Genomic DNA, 17,290 nt, shown 5'->3' with positions numbered 1-17,290 from the left:
AAGGCATGAAATAGTTACTTGACAACTGAAGTTAGAATCCTGATACTGGCATGCTGGCCTTTATTTCACTAATTTCATAATAGAAGCACTCTATTGCAAACAGCACACTCAAATATCAAAACAGGAGAACAAGGTATGGAGAATAAATAATATTGTTCATGGTTCCAAGAATCAAAAAAATTGAGGTCAAGGTCTGAAGTAGACGGATTGAAACATTGCATTTGTTTCTATCTTACCATTCCAACATAACTCTTTCACTGTCTTAGGAGAAGAAGCTTCAAAATACATTTTTATGTGTTGATATTGGTTTGATTCATATTTAGCTAAATAGTGTTAGACTTGTTACTTGGTTTGAATTTTACATTATCTCTGGTAGCAAGTTTTCCTCAAGTGGCTGAACATGTGAGTTCATCCAATGTTTACACCATCTTGATGACAGGGTTATTTATCCACATGGATATCACCCACTTGTGTAATGTAACATCAGTTTTAATAATTACACTCACAGTATTGGGTGGTGTCTCTAATAGCAAGTTTCCTTCAAGTGGTCACATATTCACTGTTTACAGTATCTTGATTACAGGGTGATTACAGCCACATACCCAAGACACCACTATCACCCACTTATGTAATCTACCACATGCAACAACACTAGTTTTAGTTTGTGTCTGTCTTGGCTTGTTCATAGCTTGTTTTCCACAGTATTACATACTGCTATATTTACATTTAATATATCTACACAAGTGCTACTTCTTCCTTGCCCTTTTGATAACTGGTCCAGTTTCATCATCATCATCATCCTCATCATCATCGCTGTCATCATCGTCCAACAAGGAGCCACTTACATACTTCGAAGTTCCAGTTGTCTGAAAAAGTGTCATCTGCTTTATCCGTTTAGGTTTGTGTTTTACTCTAGGATAGTCCCTAGTAGTACAAAATGTCCCCTTTTCACTGTCTAGTATCTGGTCTTCAGTATCAAATTTCTGAGGGACTGTCACCACAGTGTTATCAATGTCCAAAATATCCTTTCCACTGCTATCATGTGTGACTGTTCTTTCCAGTGCCACAGCATTCCCATCACCTCCTGCTGTTTTCAATGCTGCAATGTCATCAGGTGCTGCAGCTTCCAATGCAGCAATCTGTTGAAGTTCTTCTTCACTGGCCTCTTCCATGAAGGATTCTTCAAAGTAACTTAGGATGTCTTTTTGTTTAGGGTCCTGTATAGACAAAACACAACTTGTATTAAATAGTTACACCAAGTATTCAATGGGATATAAATACTGTATACTGTAGTATGTACAGTGTATCTCCCTTCCTATGTGGTTTAGATAATGATTTAAACATACAGTGTACTGTAGTAGAAGCAGTCATGTTTGGACATCTTAAGACTATGTGATGTCATCACAGTGTTTTCTGATACACCCTTACAGGAAATCCCCAAAATGGCTGAACACATGTCAAGTGGAGTAGGGCTTCTTCACAAGACTTCAAAATTGAATAAAGTTACCAAGGTGCTATTTTATCACCCAAATTCATAAGTATGGCAGTAATCAATACAAGTGTACTATTAAAAGGCAGAAATAAGTATGGCTGAACTTTTCCCATCCAAAATTTCTCTTTCAAATTCTATCTCCTTCAGCTGTATGTAGAATTGCTGTATTGAACCAATAATAGTTAGCTTGAAGGTGAAACACTGGATATCTCAGAAACTCTTACCTTCAATGACTTTGTATGTGCTTCTGAGAAGTCATCTTTAGTAAGTCCAGCTTTACTAAGAACATTCAACTTCTCTTGTACCAATGGCCTATTGAATTTAAAATTAAGTACATGTATTTACGTGATGTGACACAAATACATACCACTGTGGTTTAACAGATCATTGTAGTGTATTTTTTACCAATCTGATTAGACTTTTATGTAGGAATATGGCTAGATTTCCTTTATTTATCTTTATTTCCTTCACACACTGTCACATGTTTTAGATTTAGAGAGTTCATATCATCATTTTACATTTCACTATTGCTACATGCACGTTTTTTAATTTTCATTGTTTGTGTATTTTCTAAAGACACAATTCATTTCAAACAGTGACAGTTCAGTGAAAGGCAAATTATGTTACATATTCTAAAATCTAATGTAATCTAAACTTTATTTTTGTTTTTCTTTTGAAAATCAAACTCTTGCATACAAATTTACGCCAATATTATCATAATCGTGGGTGGGAACTTATTACAGTAAATAGGAGTTTATAATGTAAACCCAAACTGCTAAAATAAAGTATGATGGGGGAAAATTTATGTGAGCTCATGTACAGCTAATATTGTTCATTATGACAAGTTTTTGTCAAGTGTTTTTGTCACGCTGAACTGAAGATTTTTGATAAACTATTTCATGGTTTTTGTCCCTGCTACTCTCTCACCATCTAGTCACCTGTTTAGGTTCAAACATTTGTTACCCCGGCAACACTTACCATATATAGTCATCTGCAGTTCCCTTTGCAACTAAATAATGAATATTTACACAGTTTTTCTGACCAATTCTGTACACTCGATCTTCTGCTTGGACAAGCACCTGAGTATATAGAGTATGATAATTTATAACAAGGGATAACTGCTTACTTCAAGCCTTTTCACTCTACATTGAAATGTACTATTATACCAAAGTTAAAATTGAAATTTTGGGGAGAAAAAAAATTGCGTGGAAGCAATCATTCCATGTATGAAATCACATAAACACACAGGTGTATTTTTAATGAATTACTGTTTTGGATAAATATATTTAATAATAACAGAACCCCATCCTGCATGAATGTCAGTGTGGGTACTACCCCCTAGCACTCATGCTTATGGTTTTAATTGTCATACTTTCACTTGCAATGTTTGTGAAAGTCTGGCTACAGAGAACAAGCACTCATGGAAATGTTGAATACATCACACTGACACTTACACATCATGGAGTTCTACCATACTATTGACAAAACAAGGATATTGACAATTTGATGACACTTACTCCAGGATTCCAGAAAAGTTCAGCAAATACAACGAGTGCTGCAGCATGTAGTGTAAGACCAGTACTGGCTGCAGTGATGGATAACACTGCTACTTGACAATTGTCATCAGCCTGGAACTTATCACAGTATTGTTTACGTTTGTCTGAAGATGTGCTACCATCAATACGGATATAACCATAGCCCTAATGATTTAGGAGAAAAAGTCAGAATAAATTCAAATTTCTACCAAGAAGAACTAACAAAAACATGTACATAAAGTTTATGAGCACAGGTATTTGAATACTAGTATCTTACATTTGGTAAAGTGTTGCTAAGCTTCTTAGTAATGTTTTAAAAAAAATTTCTTTTCTTTTTTCTTCTATTCAGATAACAGAGATTAGAGTTTCAGAAATCAGAGTTTGACATACTTCATCAGACTAACTCTTCACCTTGAGTAATACTTCTACTATGAATCTGGCTGTATGTACATGTACATAAAGCCATATTTAATGACATTTCAGACTAGTATTATTTCTATGGGCTAAATACACACACAAATAGATTTGCCAAAGTTGTATAATGAAACTCTGCTAGTTACCTTAGAGTTTAGATATTCACTTAGAGCATCCAGCATTATCTGATGGTGAGCAAAGACAAGGAATTTATGACCACTGTCTAGTAGATCAGCAATGTAGCCACTGGAAGTAAAAATATGGAGAGAACACACCTTTAATTTGAATGATAGACATACTAGTATTACAATCCAATATGGCTGCCGTATATAGTGTTACATGAAATTCTATGGGGAAATACAAGACTCGATTTCCATGAAAACAAGATAGTGAACCCTAAAATTTCTTTCATTATTTCAAAAGAACCAACAACAAGCTTTCATATTGCAATGTTTGGAGAGATTTGAAAAACTTAGATTTTAAGAGAAATTGGAACGCTACCTTAATGAATCTGTTTTGCTTTAAATTTGTAAATCTAAAGTGCATATGTTGCATCAGCTGAATATAACTAAGACAATCTAGAAGTAACACATAAAATCACCAAGTCTATGTAAATATGTGGAATATACAGGAGTACATGGAGAAATCACAGTAAATACGAGTACACACATATACTGACCTGACAGCTGGTATTTTAGCAGCTCCAGTTTCACTGAAATACTGTAAAAGAGCTCCTCTCTGTTCCTTTTTCTATAAATTTAAAAGAAAAGACTTTTTGAGAAAATTTGAGAACAGGTATGCAAAGTACTCAGAAATCAAGTCATGTGACCAGTCATATCACTGGTACAGTAGCATCTCAAGAATGAATGCAATATAAACTATGTATACAACATACAAAATTGGATGTTCATTGACTCTGGGTTTGGAGTTACAAGTGAAAGTTTCTATGGACACAGTCAAAAAATTTGTTGGAAGTGAATCAATGATTTTTCCTGATGTCTCGTCATCATTGTAAGGGGGTTTACTACAATTGACTATTATCACATGTGTGAGGAGAGACATGTGAAACAAGCTTGAGTAACACAGCTGGGATCTTGATGCTGGCATCCCAATTTTGATTTGGCTCCCTTTGGTGGATATTTCTAGCTTCCAGGTAGCTTCCTTAAACCTACGCATACACATTCAATTAGTCTTCTTTATCCAAGATTTGGACATTCTTCATGATCACACCTTTGTTGTGACTTGCTGACAATGCTTATGAGACTTCACCAAAATTAGGGATGAGCTTTTTATTTTACAGTCTTATAATTACTTATTACATCTTTTGAGTAGTGAAACAAGTTGAAAAACTCTAGGAAGTGTTTTTTTTTTCTGTTTCATCACCTGACATAATTTCTAAAAGTGAATTAAGACTTAGACGTTTTCACCATAACAGAACTGAGAAGTCTTACATTCATTGCAGCCCTGTTCATTTGTTTGGCAGCAGCTTTCAGTGACTGACTGTTAGTTTTCACCACACCAGGATCCATTACAATCTGTAAATAAAAGAAAAATCATGTGAAATTAGATTTACCTGTATACTTCATAAAAATTGTTTTCCAGAATTTGACTCTTACGGGCAGAGAAAATCCTTCCTCCATCCAACACAGTATACCTTAAACACTACATCCTCTGCTGGAGTCTAATTGCTCACTGCCCTCAATATACTGGCAAATATGCCCAGAATATGCAGCAGCCAGGTTTGCTTTATGCACAAAGAAAACAGATTATATCACTTCATTCTCTGCTCTTCACTGGATACCTGTCCATTACAAACTTGAATACAAATTACTCCTCATCACCTACAACTTACAAGGCACTTACATGTAACAACACTGCTTTGGGTTAACTTTTACCAATATTTCACTAACTTGAAAACCAGTGTAAAGTTATCATAGCAGTCACAGTGATGATATCTGACTCACAAAACTACTTTGAAATGAATATTCCAACCTACCATTTGTCTTGTCTTAGAAGGAAGCTGTGACATCACGTTGACCTTTAACCTCCGAATCATGATTCTTTCCTCCAGTAGTAATTGTAGTTCTGTCATATGGGATGAACCAGAGTAATCCCATCCCCATGGATTCTGTACAATGCAACACATATTTCATAAATATTATCAAAATATCAAATGGAAATTCATATGCACAAACATTAGTGTAGTCAGACATCATTAACAGAGATATTTCTCTGTATCAGCTAACCCAAAAACACATGTTTACAATGATGTGTTACACCTTACCTGGTGACCAGCACAGTATCTGACACCAAAGTCATGAAATGTTGGGAAAAGTTTAGAATCTATAGCAGCTATTTGTGTATACAGTTCTGATGGTCTGGACAATGCCGGAGTTCCAGATAACAGGAGAACACGAGGAGCAGCCTGCAAGGATAGACAACATGAAATGTTACCTAATTCAATAGTATACTACCTGAAACAGCGTTTTAATTTGTGCTTTGGGAACAATCATAGAACATCATATTGGGTAAAATCTTGACTTGGTAGCCATAGCAATACATATGGTGTCAGTATGTCAAGTCTTTTGCATCTGGCCAAGGTACTTGGCTATCTGGAATGACAATGTCATTTGCCAGTAGAAGCCAGTATGTCGAATCTGACAGCCAAGTCTATATGCTATTTTCACCTGACTTCTAGTGTTCCAAAATATATGATCAAACCATTCTCCTCACAGTGCTGTTTTTCCTTTTTAACTTTATACAGGAATTCATTATCAATACCAGGTACACATACAGAATTCTCTGCCGTCATTATTCCATACGCTGTCATCATTTTCAAGATATTCATAAATTATCTCTCATCTTGTTTATCAAAAGTTTATAATTTTTCTCTTTACTTGACTAGATGATGAATTCATGTACTTGATGAGAAATACAGCTGGGCTGCACACTACTCTGTTTTTTACTTGTTACAAAATTCCCTGCATCCTTGAATTGTGAAATAAGATAATATCATGGGTTACAAAATTATATGCTAGTGGCAAATCAGCTATCGAAAAGTTAACACAACACAAACTACAATTATTATTGTGGCGCTTTTATATAAGCTAGCAACGGACTACACTCACAGGAAGATGGCATGTCTGACAGTAAGTTTTCTTGAAGTGGCTGCACATTAAACCTCATTCAGTGTTTACATTATCTTTATCACAGGGTAAATGTATCCACAGAACCAAAGAATCACTATCATCCACTTGTTTAATCTATGGTTCTATCACATGCAAAAACAAACTTTTCTTTGTGTCCATCTTAGATATCTGATAGCTTGCTTTCCACAATAATATCACTTCTTCGACCATATCATGCTGAGTCTTATTTCACAAGACATACACAAGCGTTCTACTGAATAAACACCATGGGCATATGAAATACATATACAACTTTAAATACAGAGAATGTTACCTTTAAAAGTGGCATGGCAGCTTTTGTTCTGGCAGTTTTAAAATTCTTCAATGAATGAGATTCATCCATGATAATGACTTGGAATCGTTTTGACTTCAATTCTGTAGCTTTTCTTGTCATCATATCATAGCTAATAATGTTTACTAAACCTGATGTGGCACTGTCTTTACTCTTAGCAATCACATTAATACGTTGTGGATCTAATGATGGCACCCATCGTATGAAAGCCTAAAACAGAAGTATGAAAACAGAATTTTAACAAATTCAGATGAAAGCCTAAAATAGGAGTATGGAAACAGAATTTTCAATAATTTGTATAAAAGTCTAAAACATGAAACAAGATTTTAACAAATCAGATGAATATGAGAATGAGACAGATAATGACCTAAAATAGTAGTGTTGAAGTAGAATTTCAACAAAATTAAATTTGGTTTCTTTTTTTAACTCATGTATTGATGTCAGCTATTTACAGAATGATGGTATCCTTTAAATCCAGGGTTAAATATTGTTTACTTGTACATATGTTATGGCTGGTGGTATTTGAGTGTTTATTATCTTTCTACAATTCTGATGATAGTCTCAGCATAGTATCGTATGACGTTGGATCTCATCTTTGAATCACAAATCTGTACACTGTACATATATGAAATATTAATATAATACAGGTAGTACATAATTTATTTATAAAATACATGTAGTACATACTAAATTTTTAACATGGAAAATGTATGAATACACCACTTGTCAAAGCACTTATGCTTCTTCTTTATTGAATGAATTACAAGAATATAATATGCAATAGAGGAAACTACAGTCTTGATAAAAAAAATTTGGCCAAAAATTCACAATATTTCTGACACTGTGTGTGACTAAGCTAATTATGTACATGTATATGTAGATATTTGTCTTCTTTTCCTATCCTTTTTGACACTGTGTGGTGACAAAGCTACAGATATTTCAATCCCAAGGATAAACACTGAAATAGGTAAATTTACAATGTCAAACAAAGGAGCTATACACTGGAACAACTTACCTCTTAATGTTAGGTCCAAATCATCAAGGAATGTTTTTCGTAACTCACTAAAAGATTTTCTTCACCTGATGTGAATATACTGCAACTCATGTTGATGTACAATATATATATTTTCATAGATATTTAGGTTGGTTTTTTTCACTGTCCTCTTTATACTTTGTCATGTATTTATTCATAAATTTTATTTACAGTGTCTAAGGAGACAGACTTGATTAGCAAGTAGCAATTTTTCTGGTCTCCTTTTATACCTCAAAACATGTATTATTTTATTTTGCCTACAAATGTAAAATTTAATAAGTAGGTAATAAAGAAAAAAGAAGAAGATGTAAATAAGGTAAACGTAGATATTTACCTCAGCCCAGGTTAACTTGACTGATGATGGTACAACTACTAATACAGGCCATTCTGTTCTGTAGTAACATGCTATACATATAGATTGTATAGTTTTACCAAGTCCCATGTCATCAGCTATCAAAGCCCGGCCATGACGGGATATCACAAAACTGAGAACATAGAAAGAAACACATCTTATATAAACACCGCCCTCTAGAGACAAAGTACTACAATAAAGGCCCAGTTTGGATTAGGAGGTATGAAGAACACTTGTCGGGTAGAGCTATAGAAAACGTGGGTTCTGAATAAATGAATAATCCTATATATTCCTTATGGCTCCACTGACAAAACCACTGACAAAACCAATGATGAAAGAACCTAGGATTGAAACGCTGGCAAAATTGGGAAAGTATAAAGTTGCAAATATAATAATAATATAATTTTATTTCCATTTGCATAAAAATGCATTAGAAATTGGCTTCCCACATGCACTCATAAAAAGAGGTGAAATAGTGCACTCTATTTTATGGAACTAAAAAATATGATGTTGTCTTTATTCAAGTCATGTTGTATTTGGTAATGAGATTGTTTACTGTTTACGGGGTAAATGTGTTTTACACTGAAAAGTTACCTGACATTCATGACTATTCAATGGTTTAAGAGATTGAACAAGAGATTGGTTGTGATCCAATAGACACTGAGAAATATAAACTCACTTGACTCCTTCTCTTTGAAACTCCATCAGAGACTCCACTAGTTTGCAGTCTACGTTGTTTAGGTTATGTTCTGGTATATGTCTTGGTACAACCTTGCCTTTCAGCTGAGCATGGAATCCTCTGAGTACAGCATTGGGCAATGCTTCTAATTGTACAGGAGTAGATTTCACTATTTCCACTATCAAAAAAAAATGCATCAAATTGCTTTGTATAATGGGATATACATGTATTGTCACTTTGTGGTACAGATGTACATGTGCTCATCATTTTGTTGATTTTTCCCTCTCATACCACTATAGAAGTGCAGATAGATTGAATATGATGCAAATAGAAACTTGGTTGGCTATTGGCATTATAGACAATAGGTTTCAAAAAAACATGTCTTCAAAAAAGATAAATGTTTGAAAACCGGAAGAGCTTTCAGAAGGCGTCATTGAAAATCGCAATCAATGCCAGTGATTGGATAGCAAATATTAATGCTACTAATATATGGATTGTCCTGGGATGGGACAACTTCCTATACTATCACCTTTCATAATTGGTTTTAAAATATATTAATTATAAAAACACTTACTCAGTTTGCTGTAATCTTTCAAAGCAAAATTCCACTTTTTAGTGGTAGCATCTGTAAATAAAACAATTTGATTATAAATAAAACATTTCACTTTTCTTAGTTTACCTGATATGAATACAATCACCATTTTGAATTGCTGTACGTTGTTTTAAACATTCTTAACGAATTTATACAGTTAATATTGAGTCACCAGCATAGTACTGACGCCAAATTCTGCTAAACCTAGCCAACATATTGGTGATATTCACTATAAATTCAGTCATGGATTAATGACCACCAGTTATGATCTGTGTCTGATAATCTTCAGATGACATGAAATCCATTGTTACAAATAACTGGCAAGAACAAGTAAGTTTCCATCCTTACCATATGATCTGCTATCCATAGATTTGAAAGCTTCAATCAGCTGTGAGTTATAACCAGCATTGACAACAAATCTGTCTCTACTTATCAATTCACAGTCTCCTGTAAGGCTTTTACCAAGAACTGATGTCAATGTTGGCGGTGGAGAGACGGGGGGATCATTAACATCTTTTCTTCTGCTACCAGTTTTACTACTTTGCCATCCTGATGTAGAGTGGCTTTGTTTTGACTGGGAAGTATTTCCATTTGGTTTGTTACTTGAGTAAAAACTCTTTGAGCCACTGAAAATACCCATTTTAGCTACAGAACTGTCTGTTCTCTGTTTCTCCACCACAGTTTGTGAAGTGTTTTTGCAAGAGTTGGATGCTTTTGATACAATGCCATTGCCTTCCTTTGGTTTGGTAAATTGTGAAGAACTTGAAAATTTTGACAGTGGATCATCCTGTTTAGTTTGAAAAACATGTTTTACTGTTGTTGTTGATGATGAAGTAGTACTAGTAGTGAATTGTCTGCTAACTGTAGATACTTTAATTTTGTTTTGTGGACTCCCACTACCTGTTGACCTCAGTTGACCTGAGGAGAGTGGCCGAGAAACGTGATGTGACTGATGTTGTTGTTGTTGTTGTTGTCTCTGATTTGTTTGTTGAATTGCTGTCTTTTGAGGATGATGAATATGTTGTTGTTGTTGTTGTTGCTGCTGCTGCTGCTGCGCCTTTTCTGCTCGTCTTGCAAGCGCCTTCCTCTTGTTCTCTTCAATACGTTGTAACTGTTCTTTGGACAGTCCACCAACCGTAGACATCATGACATTTATCAGATTATTCTAAATTATGTTTACAATATTGAGTGGCTTGATATCATCAAATCACACCGTTGTTACCAGGAGTCAGCTCCAACAGTGCATTAAATGCAGCTGATTACATACTATGACATCAGCAGTTATATTCATGAGAAGATCAGTTGACACATCGGTGGATAACACATTACATGTCATGTGTAAGATTCGCGGTCTTGCGACCAGGAAGTGCTTGTAGTGACTTCTGTCAACACCGCACTGTGGTCTCGGATAAGAAATGTCTACACTCAGTCAGTATATTGCTATTCATTGAATCGAAAGAGTTCGACTGGAATGGTCCTTATACTTCACAAAGATAATGTGGTGCATACTCACTGAAACTCATAAAAACTGCAATCGTCAGCTAAGTTCTAGTGATTTGCAGCCATTTTTGGACTATTCCACCTATGCAAAGGAGAATTGTGGGTAGACGAGCTTGTCCAATGACAATCATTGATAAATAAAAAGTTTGAAATATCGGCCAATCAAAGGCAATGTCTTTTATTTCACGGTAGTGGCGCGTATCTTCAAGATGGTAGGACACAAAACGTAAACAGTGTGCTGGCGAAGGAAAATTTTGATTGAAATCGGTCAACATTTCCCGTTAAACATACTTCTAGAACACTATCAGTTCACCGTATATCAAGATGAGCAAGTCGAAAGATGCTGACGGTAATGTTTTCATTGATTTATAAAGTGTCGCTCTTCAGTTGATCTTCACCCTGATGACAGCAGAGGCGAGGCACTTGAATCAAGTCGACTTACTCACAGGGGCACGTATTATTGCTCAGATTATCGTTTTCTTAAGAAAATATCGTATGAATCCTGCTGCTATAAATGTATAAATCTCTATACTACTAGTAGAAAGAACACTACTTTCCTTACAGGTGTTTTTTCGTTACATGTAGGAATATATAGTCAAAAGGTTGTTATATTTAGCCTGTAGACCAGGAAAACAACAATCTAAGAAATATTACACGCCCCTATGGACTTACTCTACAATAACTGCATTATTTTAAAAGATCATACAAATTGATTCGAATTCCTATGCTTGACAGAGTGTGATCATGTGTAATGAAAATCACACACTCTGTACAATATTCAATAGTAGATTTATAGATTTGTGACAATGACGACACTTTGCTTTAGTACATTTCATGTCATTTCACTGGGAATGTGTCACTGTTTATTTAAAGTGTTAATTGCAGTCTCTTTACATCTTGCAATGTTTATATTTTACCATTTCATTACATTGTAAACCATGATTTCTTTCTACTTACATTTGGTGAAAAATTCTTAGCAAGAAAGAACAAGATTTTGACTCTTGAGGATGGCAGTGTCATATTTCTTATGTATTGGTACTATGTATGTATTTCAAAAGATTCACAAAGAAATGTCTATGTATTAGAAAGAACTATGAATTATTTTATTTTTCTTTAGTTTCATATGACTTTAATATTGCTTAGTAATTGTTCTATTCCAAACAAAATTTAATTATATAATTTATTTCTTTTATACGTCATACATATGCACATACCAGTTTCATATAAACATTCTCCTTTTCTCTTTTCAGCTGCTAAAGCAGTAATGAAATATCTGAATGAACAGAACAGACCATACAGTGCTGTGGATATTTTTAGTAACCTTCATAAAGAATATGGCAAAACTGTAAGTAGGAATTTTTGTATCCTAGTCTGATATGTTTTACTTTTGAAGGGGCTGGTTAATTTTTTTTTATTGAATTAAGTGTCAGAGATGCCATCATTTTAATACCAGATTACCTAGTAATTTAGTCTGTAAGATACGCCATGATGGGGCACCCTCATACATCGGTCAACCAAGGAGGCCGGTGAGGGCAAAGCAACATGACATATCCTATAGTCTGCTAGTAATTTGGTATTGAAAATATTTACTCCACAGTCAGTGGATATAGCAAGACTGATACATACCTTCTTCTTTTACTTTGTATTACGTACAAGATTCAGTGTTTAGTACACGGTGCTGTTAGCAATGCAGCAGAGGGAAGTTACAAACAATATTATGTATACTACAATTACAAACTTTGCTGCCTGCATTCTTTTGTGCAGCTTCATTGACTGGACCCTCATTTGAAAATGTCCAGGTCAACACCGTCTGCCATGTTACACTGTATGTGAACTTTGAAAACAACATTAAAGTATTTGACAAGGACCAATGTTGGTTGAATGCCGTGTAAAGGAAGCGGTCTGAGAAAGTCTGAAGCTGATCTCAATCCAGGCAGGGGTGTTTTTCAACTTTCACACATCTGGATTCCATTCTTTTGTCACATGATTCCAGTGATGAGTCATGTGACCAAGTCAGAACATCAGACTGGGGAACAAGTTTTTGCTTTCACTAAATATTAATTGTGTGTAGGGTCTCAATGTTGATAAAAAGGCGAGTATCTTTTTAGCTACTATGTTATCCTAATATTAAACATACACTGTATACTATCTACAGTCTGTAGTCAGAGTATTAGAAGACTTGGCCAAGGAAGGCAAGATTAGAGAAAAGGTCTATGGTAAACAGAAAGTCTATGCACCAGACCAGGTAGGACATTTAGAAAAACACATACCAGTGATTTTTGTTCTCTTTGTTGTCATTACTTACAACCAAAGAGTCATCCACAGTTTGTGTGTGTGTGTGTGTGTGTGAACCTTGAATGTATGAAGATTACCATATTAGCATATCTTTGCACCATTATCATGCATGTACAAGTTGGTTCAGATCACTTTTGGCTTGCCACAGTGTATATTTTGTAAGTTCATATCAGGTATGCTTATGATGTAAAGATTGAGTACAAGTCCATATTCCTACTTTTTAAGTTAATTTATAATCAGATTCTGTGTAAGGTATGCCATGTTAGGGCACCTTCACACAATGGCCAATCCCTCTCTGAGTGTCACAGAGCTAGAGAGCAAGGCTGTCGGGGGTGGAGTGACAGGATGTATCTTACAGTCCAACTGTCTATAAGAAAACATCATTTTTTATTATAGACAATGATAAGTAAATATTAATTACAGTAAGCAGCACTTAAACTTTGATATCAAAAATTCAAGCCAAATTCTACCAAAGGTGAAAATGTTAGTTTGGCTTGAATTTTTGATATAAAAGTTTTTGTACTGTTTTCTGATTTGTATGATTTTGTTTTCATTTATTTTATTCCAGAGTCAGTTTCCCGCTGTTGATGAGGCAGAATTAAAAAGTATGGAAGAAAAAATACGACAACTGAATGACAAAGTAACCCAAACTCAAACTGAATGTAAACGTCTAGATAGTGGTAAGTTGTAAAAAGAAAGTAACTAAATCTTATTTGAAACTTGAAAATTAGCACTATAATTTTTGATAAAGTGCATTGGTCGATGTCTATTGCAAGTAGACTTCTGGTACAATATTGATATCTGTGTCACCTTTGAATCAATCAATCAATCAATCAATCAAATTTCTATAGCACAGATTTCCAGAGCAATGTTCTCTAAGGCACACCGTATGCTTTGGTGAATAAATAAGTCTTCAGTTTTGTTTTGAAGTAATCCAGGCTAGAGGCTTGGCGAATGTCAATTGGCAATGCGTTTCATAGTTGGGGGGGGGGGGGGGGGGGGGGGGCATATGAGAATGAGTGAACTTCACCTTTGTTCTTCTTCTATTCAGAGCTTCATGGTTTAAATAATGCAATGACAACAGAAGATGCCAAGATGAGACTGGCCCAAGTAACCAAAGAGGTATGTATTTTCTACATTAATCCTATACTTACCTGTTACTTAACACAGTTGGTCTAATCAGTGATAAATAGTATGGCATCTCTTAGAAAACTGTCTCTTTACAAGAAACTTCTAATCTTAGTCTGAGACGTCTACTTGACAACACATCATTTAGTATGATTACAATTACAGAATTCAGAAGTCAATCACCCAATATTTTCTTTAAGTCCTGCCAAGATCTTTGGTAGACAATTTACTCTTCAGCGCTGGAAACTTTGCAAAACAAAATGAATAAACACTACAGTAACAGTGTTTTTGCGAAGCTTTTGAAAATTCAGATTTTCATACCTTGCACCATTTAGCAGGGAACAACAGTGATAATCCGAAATAACTAGGGTACATTTAATATCACTTTGCACCAGTGTTAGAGTATGTGTATGAAACATTGCTGCATAGCACAGCAAATGGTGACCAGATAATTTCTTTGTGTCAAGAATTTTCATGGAAAATGTACATTTCAAATTCAAGCATTTCACTTCGTCTACAAACTCTGAACCAAGAACATGTAGAAAGTTTCAAACACGAGATTCAGTGACCGAACTTGTTTGTTGTTATAAAAGGGAATGGAATTCCTTTTTTTTGTATTTCATAACTCATCTACTTGTCATCAAACCTTTACTAGAAACTTTATATTTCATACTGAAGACATTACCTTTGGTTTAAAAAGTCAGAAAGTTTATACCTTCAGTGTGAAATATAAACTTTCAACAGTAACTTTGAAATTAGTTAGTGTCATTTGGATTTCACCTCTTTTTCTTTCTTTCTTATTTTCCAACTTTCAGTGTCAGAAAAATAAAGAGAGACTGGAAAAACTGAAATCAGCAGACAATCATGTATCTCCAGTTGAAAAGGACAGAATTTACAAAGATCACAAAACTTGTGTCAAAGAATGGAGAAAAAGGAAACGAATGGTAAGAGTTAATGTCATGTATTTATGATAGTGTAGTAAAATGGTTAGAGTGGCCAGCATTTACAGTAGATTCCAGCCAATCAGTGAACATTAGTTGAAATTATATACTAGTACATTGGTGGTTGTTGTTGTTGTTGTTGTTGTTGTTGTTGTTGTTGTTGTTGGAAGGAGAGTGTGTAACACTAAACAATTTTTTTAAATTTACACTCATGATTCCTTTTATTGTTAACAGGCCACAGAAATCACAAATGCAATACTTGAGGGTTATCCTAAAAGCAAGAAGCAGTTGTTTGTAAGTATATGTTAAGTTATAACATGATAAAACATTACACCAACTTGTATAAACCAAGTACAGGATAGCTAGACATTGCTTCTATACCTACCAGACATTGTATTCATCTTTGATAACACTTGTAGGTATAAAGACATAAATACATAACATGATAGCAATATATGGCTGTCATAGCATACAGACATTGTATTTATGCTTGGTAACAATTGAAGGCATGAATAGGATAGATATTTGTAGCACACAAAAATGTCATAACTCTAAACTTCAAAACTTGACATTTACACAATTAAGTAAGAAAACTTCTCTATAACAAGTCTTGTCAATTTTTTTTTCAGAACATACCATTCTTGAATAAATGATAAAAAACTACTTTAGATAAAACAACTTGAATTTCTTACAGTACACTCAATAGTACTTACCATATCATGTCTTCCATGTGTATAATCTGTCCAGTTTTTGTATATCACAATTTCTTGTATCTGTATTTTTCATTCCTTTTTAGGAAGATATTGGCCTTGAAACTGACGAAGAGTACAATGTAAAACCACCAGATATTTAGCTTGTCATCGATGACAACCACTATTGTTGTATACCAGGGAAAAAGTAGTACAAGCATTCTGTTGTATTTCTTTATTATTTTCACCATGGTATAACAAAACAAAAATAATCCTGTACATTTCTGACTAGTCCAGATATCTGAATAGTATACTATGACATTAGAAAATGTATATAGTTCATTATGAGATGACATGCTGAGTTATTCCATAGACGATATTGTGACTGATGTGTCATTTTGTTTTTGTGATGTTTATTGGTAACTATTTTTAATAAATATAACCAATGATTTCATCATTGCTGTCAATCATTTTGTGTCAATGTAATGAATTGGATTTTGGATGTACACTCAATTATGACTCTGACTGAAGTAACTGTGGAATAATGAACACACTGTGGAAATCATGCTATTAGCAAAATAAGATAAACACAAACTAAAAGTAGTATTGCAGAATGTTTATATAAAGTGTAAATTGACATCTGTGTACACTCAATAGTATAAAGATGGTGTTTCTGACAGTATGTTCTCCTCAAGTGGCCACACATTCAATTCACCTCATTCAGTGTTTACATTATCTTGATTACAAGGTCATTATATCTACATAACAAGACATTGCTATCACCCACTTGTGTAATCTACCGCATGCAATATAACAATTAAATATAGTTTTAGTTCGTGTCTATGTTAGTTTGTGTATAGCTTTATTTCTCTGTAGTAACATGATAATGGTGCTGGCCCAAACTAACCCCAATTATTGCATCAAACCTGGCTAGAGTTAGTAACATGTAGCATAAGAGTGATGCATTCCATAGTTTGTATCCACAAAATCTTCATTCTTGTATTCATAATCGTGTTTGCAGCATCATGAAAAGACCTAGCCCAGATACTTGTCTTGGTGTTACTCTCTCAAGCTCTCTAGCCCAGAGACTTATCCTTAGTTGTTGTTACTCTCTCCAGAAGCTCTCTAGCCCTGAGATTTGTCTTGGTGATACTATTTCA

The 17,290-nt window shown here is 34.5% G+C and overlaps 2 protein-coding genes across 2 annotated transcripts; one reads left to right on the top strand and one right to left on the bottom strand.

The window, feature by feature from the left end:
• Positions 1-162: 162 nt before the first annotated feature.
• On the bottom strand, positions 163-10,721 carry LOC144434165 (SWI/SNF-related matrix-associated actin-dependent regulator of chromatin subfamily A-like protein 1). The gene is made up of 14 exons (XM_078122620.1): positions 9,926-10,721; positions 9,560-9,610; positions 8,986-9,163; positions 8,289-8,439; positions 6,904-7,131; positions 5,726-5,866; positions 5,438-5,569; positions 4,893-4,976; positions 4,121-4,191; positions 3,588-3,687; positions 3,010-3,192; positions 2,471-2,571; positions 1,717-1,804; positions 163-1,217 (listed from the first exon to the last, which is right to left on the bottom strand). The coding sequence occupies exons 1-14, from the start codon at positions 10,719-10,721 to the stop codon at positions 747-749; spliced, it is 2,775 nt and encodes a 924-aa protein (XP_077978746.1). The 3' UTR covers positions 163-746.
• A 575-nt stretch (positions 10,722-11,296) lies between these two features.
• LOC144434606 (homologous-pairing protein 2 homolog) lies at positions 11,297-16,402 on the top strand. Its single transcript, XM_078123080.1, has 8 exons — positions 11,297-11,426; positions 12,328-12,422; positions 13,233-13,322; positions 13,941-14,052; positions 14,424-14,494; positions 15,316-15,444; positions 15,676-15,735; positions 16,238-16,402. The coding sequence occupies exons 1-8, from the start codon at positions 11,402-11,404 to the stop codon at positions 16,292-16,294; spliced, it is 639 nt and encodes a 212-aa protein (XP_077979206.1). The 5' UTR covers positions 11,297-11,401; the 3' UTR covers positions 16,295-16,402.
• Positions 16,403-17,290: the final 888 nt, after the last annotated feature.

The sequence above is a fragment of the Glandiceps talaboti genome, chromosome 4 (assembly GCF_964340395.1).
Source record: "Glandiceps talaboti chromosome 4, keGlaTala1.1, whole genome shotgun sequence".
In the NCBI taxonomy this organism is placed as follows: Eukaryota; Metazoa; Hemichordata; class Enteropneusta; family Spengelidae; genus Glandiceps; species Glandiceps talaboti.
Note: the sequence above shows the minus strand (reverse complement) of the source record. Positions and strands in the feature narration are given on the sequence as shown.